Source organism: Schistocerca cancellata, chromosome 7 (genome assembly GCF_023864275.1).
Source record: "Schistocerca cancellata isolate TAMUIC-IGC-003103 chromosome 7, iqSchCanc2.1, whole genome shotgun sequence".
Lineage (NCBI taxonomy): Eukaryota > Metazoa > Arthropoda > Insecta > Orthoptera > Acrididae > Schistocerca > Schistocerca cancellata.
Genome location: NC_064632.1, coordinates 610,718,007 through 610,730,671, shown reverse-complemented (window position 1 = coordinate 610,730,671; position 12,665 = coordinate 610,718,007). Strand labels below are relative to the sequence as shown.

The 12,665-nt window shown below is 37.7% G+C and overlaps 1 protein-coding gene across 1 annotated transcript in view; it reads left to right on the top strand.

The window, feature by feature from the left end:
* Positions 1-12,665, top strand: part of LOC126091888 (insulin-degrading enzyme) — a 208,262-nt gene that overhangs the window by 57,232 nt on the left and 138,365 nt on the right. Inside the window, 2 exon segments of the mRNA XM_049907183.1 lie at positions 4,648-4,817; positions 4,926-5,048. Coding sequence (XP_049763140.1) covers positions 4,648-4,817; positions 4,926-5,048 — 293 coding nt within the window.

Here is a 12,665-nt window from a genome sequence, read left to right as displayed (position 1 = left end):
GAGAGCTATGTTGCTCACAGCACTAGGTCAATATTCTTCTTTAAAATTCCATTTAACATATGTTTCAAGTCTGCAGTATGAAATATTCTTACGTAGCAGTTCACACAATGGTGCCACGGCCGAATGGTCGTGTGCAATAGCTGGCAATTCAACAGCTCGGGTTCGTTTCCCACTGTTAATGAATTTTTTAAAAATGTATTCCTCCCTCTTAATATTGAAAAATTAATTATAAAATTTAAATATATATAAACAGTTCAGTATATATACATAAAATTAATATACTCAGTATAGTTACAGTTACACCCTCTTAAGTCAGAAGGCCATAGGCCACCACATAGTAGCACATTGATAAAATTTTGCACAATGTGCCATTGCCTGTTGGCTAGGAACTTGTATTTGGCTACTTCTCATCCTAGTTAATGGTTCTCCTAGTATGACCAGGTCAGACATTACTTCACTCTTTACCAGTAGTACTTTGCTCGATTCTGTTAGCAGTTCTTCTGTCCTGTACACTCGATTCGATAATTCCCTGTCCCTGTGTACTTCCATTTTTATGTTCAATTTATTCTTGGGGTGTTTAGTTGCACTTCAATGAATAATTCTGTATTACTTTTGGATACATTTGTAAATTTACTAAATTATATTTGTAGGAAGTAACGAGTCTGACTTTGATGTAAACTATTTATTACTTCTTCATTTACAATCTCTAATAATAAATGACCCAAAAGGAACAAAACAGTATTCCAATATAACTTGTCTTCTCCATGTCCATAGCTTCTCTACAAAGATTCAAACACTATTCTGGAATATTTGACTTCTCTAACGTGGCTCTAGCCTTGCTGGCAGAAAAACTTTTAAAACCCTCATCCATATCCCACAACTGGCCACCCTGACAATCATCCAATGTGGCTGATGACTAAGACTTAGTCAGGATTGCTTAAATTTGCTGCATGTTGTCACAGTCCTGATACTTTTATTGTCACCTTCTTGGCAAACACAGTATGTATCATTAGTTATAACTTCCGAAATCAGTGGGGATCAGGGTACCATCTTTGTTCTTGAAAGCTTTCTTCTGACATTGCTTGAAGCTAGCACAGTTTTCTGTGTTATGTGCTATTTATTTACCCATTTAAAAGACTGGATGTGAATTGTCATGGTCTGGAGATTTTTTAATAACACAAATTCAAAGCTTTCTTTGCTTGCATCTGTGTGTAATTCAGTCTCGCATATTTTGCTGTGATTTTTAAAACAGAATCGAAGGAAGCAATCTCCGTGAGCATCTTGAATGCTACTCTTTGAAGAAAAGCAGACTTATATCCTGATTATTCACCAATAAATGACACAGAAGTTTGTAATTTGGTGAGTAATTTGAGCTAAACATCCTAAAGTTTCCTGTTATTCCTTGGAGACCTTGCATTGCTGAAACAGATATCCGTACCGGGAAGTTTCAAACAGCATTTGTCTTCCCAGAAGGAGAGGTTATATTTGTCCACGTTGTGTTTCATATCCACTAAACTCAACTGTTCACTCCAAAAACTCATATTTTCCAAAATTAATTGCCAAGTCACATTCTGCTGCACTTTTTACCTCTAAACCGAGCTGCTATTACAGGGCGTGAAAAGTTGATCTACATTTTGTATAGAAATCATACTGCAGTTTAACAGTCAAAGAACATGAAAGGGAAGCAATAGTTGAGAAGGGAGTGAGACATCATTGTAGAACTTCCCTATGTTGTTTAATCTCTGTGTTGCGCAAGTAGTAAAATAAACAAAGGTGAAATTTGGAAATGGAATTAAAGTTCAGGAGGGAGAAATACAAACTTTAGTTTTGCTGATGACTTTGTAACTCTGCCCAAGATCACAAGGAATTTGAAAGGGTAACTGAACGGTATGGACAGTGTCCTTAAAAAGGATTATAAGAATATGGTAGAATTAAATAAGACATTGCTGGGGGAATTAAATGAGAAAATTATATACTAAAAGTAGTCGGTGAGTCTTGCTATTTGGATAGCAAAATAATTGACGATTGCCAAAATCATGAGGATGTAAAATGCAGACTCGCTATTTCTGAAAAAGAGGAATTTAAGATCAAATATAACCTTAAGTGTTAGAAAGTCTTTTCTGAAGATATTTGTCTGGAGTGTAGACTTGTATGGAAGTGAAACGTGGATGAAAAACAGTTGAGAGAAGAAGAGACTAGGTTTTGAAATGTGGTGCTATAGAAAAATGCTGAAGATTAGTTGAATAACAGATTTGGGGGGGGGGGGGAGGAACTGAGGAAAAATGAAGTTTATGACACAGCTGGCCCAAAAGGAGAGGTTGGTAGATGGTACACATCTTGAGGTGCCAAGAAATAGTCAGTTTGGTAATAGACGTGGGGAGTGAAAATTACAGAGGGAGAAGCAGATTCAAATGCATGTAGTTATGCGGGGGTTGGAGAGACCTGCACTGGATAGATTGTCATGGAGGGCTATCACACCAGTCTTCGGTCTGAATAGCACAACAGCAGTAGAAGAAGACGAAAACTGATAATGAATTCTTGAGAGACACTATTTGTTACTGTTCAGCACTTCAAAGGGTAATTTACCATGTTTGAGGAGATAATTACTCATTGCCCTACATAGGTATGATGTAATCCACTATACTTGTGCTTTCACTGAATACATATTGGAGAACAAGAGTCTTTCTGAGTAGTACTTTGTGGCTGACAATGGGTGGATCAATTAGAATTTCTCACATGCTGAATTACACACCACAGACTATGCTGCTAAATTGCAAAGAACAATGTGCAATGCACAGTTTTGGTGTGATCACATTAACTTAAACATTGAGCTGTGTGATACAGTGATCATTTCTCTGGTGAAGAGAGTCTTTCTGACTGGCCAGTAAAGTTGCAAAGATTTAGTTTTGCAAAGGGCCCAAGGAAAGGAAAAGTACAGTAGGAGAAGTAGACTGAAGGGGCATTACAATCTCTTTGATATGCAGGTAGCATGGGTGCTGGAAATGGATTTTGTGTGAAGTAGGAAGAGTAAGTATCATTTTGGAACTAGATTTAAGAAAATGATTCGTGCACCAGTACATCTAGTTGACATATTCAGCACTAAGGCCTCAGAAGGTCATCAAGTCATAAAAGTTATCAATAAATTGGTATATTACTGCAGAAAGCAATTACTGTCTTTCTCTGTTTTGCATTACATCTACTATACAGGGTGTTACAAAAAGGTACGGCCAAACTTTCAGGAAACATTCCTCACACACAAATAAAGAAAAGATGTTATGTGGACATGTGTCCGGAAATGCTTAATTTCCATGTTAGAGCTCATTGTAGTTTCTTCAGTATGTACTGTACTTCCTCGATTCACCGCCATGATTTCATACGGGATACTCTACCTGTACTACTAGAGCAAGTGCTTTTACAAGTACGACACAACATGTGGTTCATGCACGATGGAGCTTCTGCACATTTCAGTCGAAGTGTTCGTACGCTTCTCAACAACAGATTCGGTGACCGATGGATTGGTAGAGGCGGACCAATTCCATGGCCTCCACACTCTCCTGACCTCAACCCTCTTGACTTTCATTTATGGGGGCATTTGAAAGCTCTTGTCTACGCAACCCTGGTACGAAATGTGGAGACTCTTCGTGCTCGTGTTGTGGACGGCTGTGATACAATACGCCATTCTCCAGGGCTGCATCAGCGCATCAGGGATTCCATGCAGTGGAGGGTTGATGCATGTATCCTCGCTAACAGAGGACACTTTGAACGTTGCCTGTAACAAAGTGTTTGAAGTCACGCTGGTACTTTCTGTTGCTGTGTGTTTCCATTCCATGATTAATGTGATTTGAAGAGAAGTAATAAAATGAGCTCTAACATGGAAAGTAAGCATTTCCAGACACATGTCCACATAACATATTTTCTTTCTGTGTGTGTGTGTGTGAGGAATGTTTCCTGAAAGTTTGGCCGTACCTTTATGTAACACCCTGTATACAACAACGTGTGATAAGAACTCAACTAATTGACCATGTTGACTTCATAGTTAACCATTTTATATTATTAAGTTGACACTTGTCATTAGTATGGTGATTCATTTGAGAAATAACAATTAGGTCATCATAACTGTACGTTTCTCAGGCTCAGCTACTGCTTCCCGTAGCTCAGTAACAGTTCAGCCTGTCTTGTGAAGAGCTTTAACCTATGAAATTGGTAGGGGCCATAGAAAGCTTTGTTAATTACACTTCAAACATAAAGGTATGGTTAGAAAATGTGGTTTGTGGAAACATGAAAGAAATTTAGTTGGTGGTGTGAAGGGAGAGACAACACAGATTGACTGTTAGGGAAATTAGTGGTTTGCAATTACTTGCAACAGAAGACAAAAACAGTACTTTGTGATAATGAAGAGCATACATATGAATTTAGATAGTATGACTCTAGTGGCAAGGTTAAGAGAATATGAAAAATATTATATTTGAACTGTTAATTGCATTTTTTGTAGAATAGCAAAGTATGTTATAAGTCTTACTTTCCAAATCTTTCTTGTTATTATTAACTTTACAGCAGCATTAAGTATTTTGTTTTTGCCTAAGATTGTGAATGCCCTATTTATTGGTTCACTAATTTGTGGCTATTTTATACAATAATTGTCTACAGGTTTTCCCAGTTCTTTCTTTCGCCATTATTCACGGAAAGTGCCACAGAGCGTGAAGTGAATGCTGTTAACTCTGAACATGAAAAGAACATATCAAATGATTCTTGGAGACTTGATCAATTAGACAAATCAACAGCAAAGCAGGAACATCCATATTCAAAATTTGGGACAGGTACTTCCTGATGCTTTATATGCATAAAATAAAAATTCATCAGTCACGGTGATATGTAGAACAAAATAGTACACTTATTGTTTATTTTTGTATTCTCTCTTTGTACAGGAAATAAGTACACTCTTGACACACTGCCAAAAGAAAAAGGAATCAATGTTCGTGAAGAACTGTTAAAATTTCATGAAACATGGTATTCATCGAATATAATGAGCCTGTCTGTCCTTGGAAAGGGTGAGTAGCAACTTAAGCAGTCAAAACAGTTTATGGATATACAGAGTCGCAGTGGTTTTAGAGGAAGGAAAGGACAGCTAAGGTTAAAACATTATATTGAATTTTTATGTATTTCAAAGCTTTCTGTCAAACTTGGAGACACTTACACAGAATTTGATATTCAATTCTCTGTTCCAAGTCATTGTCGTTAAAATTCAACACTTTTTGCCATCTGTTAACATAATGGTATTGCTGGATATACTTTTCTTCGTGGAAATGCTATGTAAAAAACATCACAGTATTTCATTGTTTGTAAGAATTTGTCATCTGCTGGAGTAGAAAAAAAAATCATCTCTTTTTATCTCCATGGTATTGCTTCATACGTAAAACAAGCTCATTGCTGACAGGATTTTAAGCCTTAATCTTCATTTACTTTTTGTAAGTCTCTTATTTCCTCTACTAAACATTTTTCATGTTTAATTCTGTTATGATGTTTCTCGTAAAACTTTGATCATATACTGTTCTATGCAATATCATTTATATTTGATATGAGAGTAATTTAACCCAAAACAAATGAAGTGTGTCTTCACAGTGAGAGTAGCATTGTGTTGTCTTCAACTTTGGAGAACAACAAGTACAAGCAATTGAAAACTGGAAGAACAAATATGGAAATGCAGAAAATTTTTACATCAGACATAGGAAGTAAGAAGAGCTCAGGATGCGGCTGAAGAGGAAAGAGAAACAAAACATTTGCCACCAGGCTAGCTGCCAGTGAACACCACAATACTCTCCCTTCCTTCCACTCTGGTTTGTTTGAGTTTCAGCATTATGTGAGCTACGGCCATTTTCTCTGTACTTTGAACCATCTTCTCAGGGATATTCGCCAGAGAAACCCATGACTGTTATGATAAAAAGTGCGTTATGTAAGAAGATGAATCTGTTAAATATCTTGTGAACAACTTTACAAATTACATAATTGCATTATATAGAAATGATATCCAAATAATGAATCGTACTTCTCTTGCATTGAAAGGAAAGGGGTATTACAGGGGTCACTAGCAAGTCTATTTATTACTGTAACCATATGTCCCTTGGATTTAGACACTAAATTTAGCCTCAGTATTAAAGTTTTCCACTACACAGCTGACATTTGTGTGTATGCATATTTCCCATATTTTGGGGGAACCTAATTATGGTTAAAAGATGTATTTGAAACATTTTCCATATCGGGGTTTGAAAATGAGCTTATTCTTTCACTGCGAAAGTTTGTTGTTGTTGTTGTTGTTGTTGTTGTGGTCTTCAGTCCTGAGACTGGTTTGATGCAGCCCTCCATGCTACTCTACCCTGTGCAAGCTTCTTTATCTCCCAGTACCTACTGCAACCTACATCCCTTTGAATCTGCCTAGTGTATTCATCTCTTGGTCGCCCTCTACGATTTTTACCCTCCACGCTGCCCTTCAATACTAAATTGGTGATCCCTTGGTCCCTCAGAACATGTCCTATCAACCGATCCCTTCTTCTAGTCAAGTTGTGCCACAAACTCCTCCCCAATTCTGTTCAATACCTCCTCATTAGTTATGTGATCTACCCATCTAATCTTCAGCATTCTTCTGTAACAACACATTTCGAAAACTTCTATTCTCTTCTTGTCCAAACTATTTATCGTCCATGTTTCACTTCCATACATGGCTACACTCCATACAAATACTTTCAGAAACGACTCCCTGACACTTAAATCTATATTTGATGTTAACAAATTTCTCTTCTTCAGAAACACTTTCCTTGCCATTGCCAGTCTATATTTCATACCCTCTCTACTTCGACCATCATCAGTTACTTTGCTCCCCAAATAGAAAAACTCCTTTACTACTTTAAGTGTCTCATTTCCTAATCTAATTCCGTCAGCATCACCCAACTTAATTAGACTACATTCCATTATCCTCGTTTTGCTTTCATTGATGTTCATCTTATATCCTCCTTTCGAGAGGCTATCAATTCCGTTCAGCTACTCCTCCAGGTCCTTTGCTGTCTCTGACAGAATTACAATGTCAGCGGCGAACCTCAAAATTTTTATTTCTTCTCCATGGATTTTAATACCTACTCCGAATTTTTCTTTTGTTTCCTTCACTGCTTCATCAATATACAGATTGAATAACATCGGGGAGAGGCTACAACCCTGTCTCACTCCCTTCCCAACCACTGCTTCCCTTTCATGTCCCTCGACTCTTATAATTGCCATATGGTTTCTGTACAAATTGTAAATAGCCTTTTGCTCCCTTTATTTTACCCCTGCCACCTTCAGAATTTGAAAGAGAGTATTCCAGTCAACATTGTCAAGCGCTTTCTCTAAGTCTACAAATGCTAGAAATGTAGGTTTGCCTTTCCTTAATCTATTTTCTTAGGAAAGTCGTAGGATCAGTATTGCCTCACGTGTTCCAACATTTCTACGGAATCCAAACTGATCTTCCCTGAGGTCGGCTTCTACTAGCTTTTCCATTCGTCTGTAGAGAATTCGCATTAGTATTTTGCAGCCGTGACTTATTAAACTGATAGTTTGGTAATTTTCACATCTGTCAACACCTGCTTTCTTTGTGATTGGAATTATTATATTCTTCTTGAAGTCTGAAGGTATTTCGCCTGTCTGATACATCTTGCTCACCAGATGGTAGAGTTTTGTCAGGACTGGCTCTCCCAAGGCTGTCAGTAGTTCTAATGGAATGTTGTCTACTCCTGGGGCCTTGTTTCAACTTAGATCTTTCAGTGCTCTGTCAAACTCTTCACGCAGTATCGTATCTCCCATTTCATCTTCATCTACATCCTCTTCCATTTCCATAATATTGTCCTCGAGTACATCGCCCTTGTATAGACCCTCTATATACTCCTTCCACCTTTCTGCTTTCCCTTCTTTGCTTAGAACTGGGTTTCCATCGGAGCTCTTGATATTCATGCAAGTGGTTCTCCTTGCGCCAAAGGTCTCTTTAATTTTCCTGTAGGCAGTATCTATCTTACCCCCTAGTGAGATAAGCCTCTACATCCTTACATTTGTCCTCTAGCCATCCCTGCTTAGCCACTTTGCATTTCCTGTCGATCTCATTTTTGAGACGTTTGTATTCCTTTTTGCCTGCTTCATTTACTGCATTTTTATATTTTCTCCTTTCAACAATTAAATTCAAAATTTCTTCTGTTACCCGAGGATTTCTACTAGCCCTCGTCTTTTTACCTACTTGATCCTCTGATGCCTTCACTATTTTATCCCTCAAAGCTATCCATTCTTCTTCTACTGTATTTCTTTCGCCCATTCCTGTCAATTGTTCCCTTATGCTCTCCCTGAAACTCTGTACAACCTCTGGTTTAGTCAGTTTATCCAGGTCCCATCTCCTTAAATTCCCACCTTTTTGCAGTTTCTTCAGTTTTAATCTATAGTTCATAACCAATAGATTGTGGTCAGAGTCCACATCTGCCCCTGGAATGTCTTACAATGTAAAACCCGGCTCCTAAATCTCTGTCTTACCATTATATAATCTGTCTGAAACCCGTCAGTATCTCCAGGCTTCTTCCATGTATACAACCTTCTTTTATGATTCTTGAACCAAGTGTTAGCTGTGATTAAGTTGTGCTTTGTGCAAAATTCTACCAGGTGGCTTCCTCTTTCATTTCTTACCCCCAATCCATATTCACCTACTACGTTTCCTTCTCTCCCTTTTCCTACTGCCATTCCATTCACCCATGACTATTAAATTTTCGTCTCCCCTCACTATCTGAATAATTTCTTTTATCTCATCATACATATCATCAATCTCGTCGTCATATGCGGAGCTAGTCGGCATATAAACTTGTACTATTGTGGTAGGCGTGGGCTTCGTATCGATCTTGGCCACAATAATGCGTTCACTATGCTATTTGTAGTAGCTTACCCACATTCCTATTTTTTCAATTCCTTATTAAACCTACTCCTGCATTACCTCTATTTTATTTTGTATCTTCACCTGACCAAAAGTCTTGTTCCTCCTGCCACCGAACTTCACTAATTCCCACTATATCTAACTTAAACCTATCCAATTCCCTTTTAAAATTTTCTAACCTACCTGCCCGATTAAGGAATCTGACATTCCACTCTCTGACCTCCCCCCCCACCCCTCCACCCCCACCCACCCTTCCTGATAACAACGTCCTCCTGAGTAGTCCCCACCTGGTGATCCGAATGGGGAACTATTTTACCTCCGGAATATTTTACCCAAGAGGACACCATCATCATTTAGCCATACAGTAAAGCTGCATGCCCTTATGACACTATGATTTTTTTAATGTGCTTTTTCTGTATGAAGGATTGCATCAGTGTATCTCCCAATAACATTAATGATAATGAAGAAAGCAAAAAAAATCATTTAAGGAGGCAAATAACAAAACAAAATGGGAATGGTCCCAGCTTGCTTTGCTAAAAAAGGAGAGAGAACTGATTAGGATTATATATGAGTGAGAAAAACGCAACTTATTAAGAATGTTGAAAAAACAAAATGTACTGTAATGGAGTGATGCTACACTGTGTAGGTGCAGTAAAACTCAAACATTCACATCACCATTAAATGTTGAGAAGAAACTTCTGGCCCAGTATTCTTCGTCGTCATTTAATGTTTTGACTGGAGGAACAGCATGTGTAACTGAGATTTGCAGATAGCTATATAACAATGAAGTCAGTCAGTGCATACAGTGTTAAATATAGTACAACAGTATTGCAGACAGGGTTTTTGTGGATTGAGTGGTATAGCACAGTTCACTTGTTTTGCCGTCCCAGCAATAGAGTTGTGAATCAATGGTACTACAACTTTACATGTTTAATCATTCATACACGTCATAAAGGAAGCAGTAATTTCAGCATCATAAATTTACATGTATTTCAGAGTTTTAAGGGGACGGTGTATGTCCTATGCTGCCAATGTTAAATTATCAAATTTTGTGACCCACTATCTGGGAAACTTTTTAAGACACCAACTTACAATTTTCCATAATTATTGAATGCACCTTTCTAAATACAATGAAGTAGAATTATTACTAAAATTGTATTGTGGGGCATGTTATCATTTTTTTTTCAGACACAATTTTTTGACAGAATTTTGTAAATAAACGAACATAAAAACAAAACAACTCAGAATATTTTAATTATTCTATTTCCATATGTGTTGAATCTCACACGTGACATGCTGTGAATATTTCATGTCTCTACCATCAGCACTTTTTTATAAAATGGGTCATTTATTGCAAAAAAATGTTGTAGAGAGATTGAGGTTTGAAACTTTTTTTATTACAAATTCTTATACAGACTTACATTTATGCATCTTTTATGCACTAGCATTGCTCTGGCCCATAGTCTGTGTCTTCTTCAGTGTCACAACAGCTCAGTGCTTGCCGCCTCCTTTTCTTTCTTGCTTCGTTTGTCATTTGCTGAGCAGCTAACTCTGCTTCATGTACACGAAGCTCATCCGGTTCCCGCAGTCCTTTACGCGTGTTCTGTCCAAATCTTACCCCAACTTCTCCAGAACCTTAAGTCTTTCATAGTTCCCACCATTAAAAGTTATTGCAGCATCAGACACTGCTAACTTTAGAGTCATAAGACCAACAAATACATTTTTAGGCACACAGCACCACACAACATTATTGAAGGACTCATACATATTCCTGGTTGTCCCATGTAAACTCCTGTTTAGTAGCTCAGGATTTGCCAAATCTCTGTAAATAGGTTTGATTGCCATAATATCATTACTTTCACCACTATCACCCATTATAAAGTTACTTTAGTTTTCGATGCACTAGGGGGTGTGGTCACTTCAGAAACATTATTGAGGTTTCCTTCACTGCTAGCACACGTGTTTTCAAGTACTTCAGAAGAAAATGTAGGTCTCACATATCTGTTATGCCCAGATTTGTGTTTCTTGAAGTTACTTTTACACTTGGTCATTTTATTTACATATAAAAAGCAATAGAAGTTAGCTCACTGCAAAAATAGTCAATAATCACACTAATTTCAATGAAAACTAGTATCAGAAACAAAGGACTTATTTGTTTATTTGTAATGCCAACATCTGAGCTGTAGCAGTAGGCACAAAACAAAGCAATTCACTGCCATCTAGACTGTGTAGTTCCCAAGATATGACTGCTCAACTGTGGCACTATATGCGTAGCCGCGAAATTTGACAGTCACACGTCAACATTCAAAATATTATTTGAAGGTCTCACAATTGTCTGATTTTAATGTGTTATATACCAAAATGTTCAGGAAGGTCCAAAGTACATTATGGAGTAAAAAACAGAAAATGTCAAATTTCAACAAATTTTACGTACAGTGTCCCCTAAGTCTCAAAATTGATGCTGCACCCCTTCACTCATACTTCCACAGTGTGCCCTCAGCACTCTGCTTGTTGACTCTTTCTCCACTTCTTTCTTTTCTAGAGCTTTCCAGATGTTTCTTCTACAGACAGTATCAAATGTCTTTTCGGTATGGAGAAAGGCCATCACAGGATCTTCCCCAAATTCATAGTGGTACTCCTGAATCTGCCTCATTGCAAATATGAGGTCAACAGATGTTCTCCCATACCTGAAGCCATGTTGTTTCTGTCTCAATGCTTCTGTTTCAACACTTACTTTGTCCTTACGTGGTGCCTTTCCTCCTTTCGTCTTGTCCAGTGCCATTTTCATTTCTGTCCATGTCAGGCCCTTCCCACCCTCCCGCCTGCCCCTGGATTTTACTTATACCTTCTATAGTCTATTATCCTCATCTCAGAGTCCTTTTGGATTTAGCGAATACTCAGTGGTCCTTCCACTCTAACTACAGTGTCTCTTTGTCATTAACCTTATTCCAATTTCTATCTTGTTGCATCCTCTCTCACACATCTCCTCTTACTTTTGACCATTCTATGTAGTACTTCTTAAGAACCTAACAGTGTTCAGAAAGCATAGGCTAAACACAGTTGGTGGTGACATGTTTGTTGCCATTAGTAGTAGTTTATCTTGTAGCGAAATTGAAATAGATGGTTCTTGTGAGTTACTATGGTCAGAGGTCATTCTTGGCAACTGGGATAAAATAATAATTGGAGATATACATAAAGCAACATTTGAAATTGTGCCAGGCACATTCACTGAAAATTATTTCAAGCAGTCAGTTTATGAGCCCTCACAAATGGTAAATCGTCATGAAAACACACTTGACCTCTTAGTAACAAATAATCCTGAGATAATAATGAGCATCAAAATGCTTACAGGATTTAGGGAACACAGGGTTATCATTGCAAGATTGAATATTGTTAACTCCCAAATTCTCCAGAAATAAACAAAAAATATACCTGTTCAAAAAACCAGATAAAAATTCACTTTATACCTTCCTGAGACATACTCCCCACTCCTTCCAGATTAACAATGTAAGTGTAGACCAGATGTGGCTAGAATTAAAAGAAATAGTGTCAGTAGCAATTGAGGGATTCATACCACATGAATTATGAAACAACAGAGCTGATCCCCCATGGTACACAAAACGGGTCAGAACAATGTTGCAGAAAGAACGAAATAAGCATGCCAAATTTAAATGAACGCAAAAGATTGGTGGTCTTTTACAGAAGTTGGAAATTTAGAACAGCTTCCACAACAAAA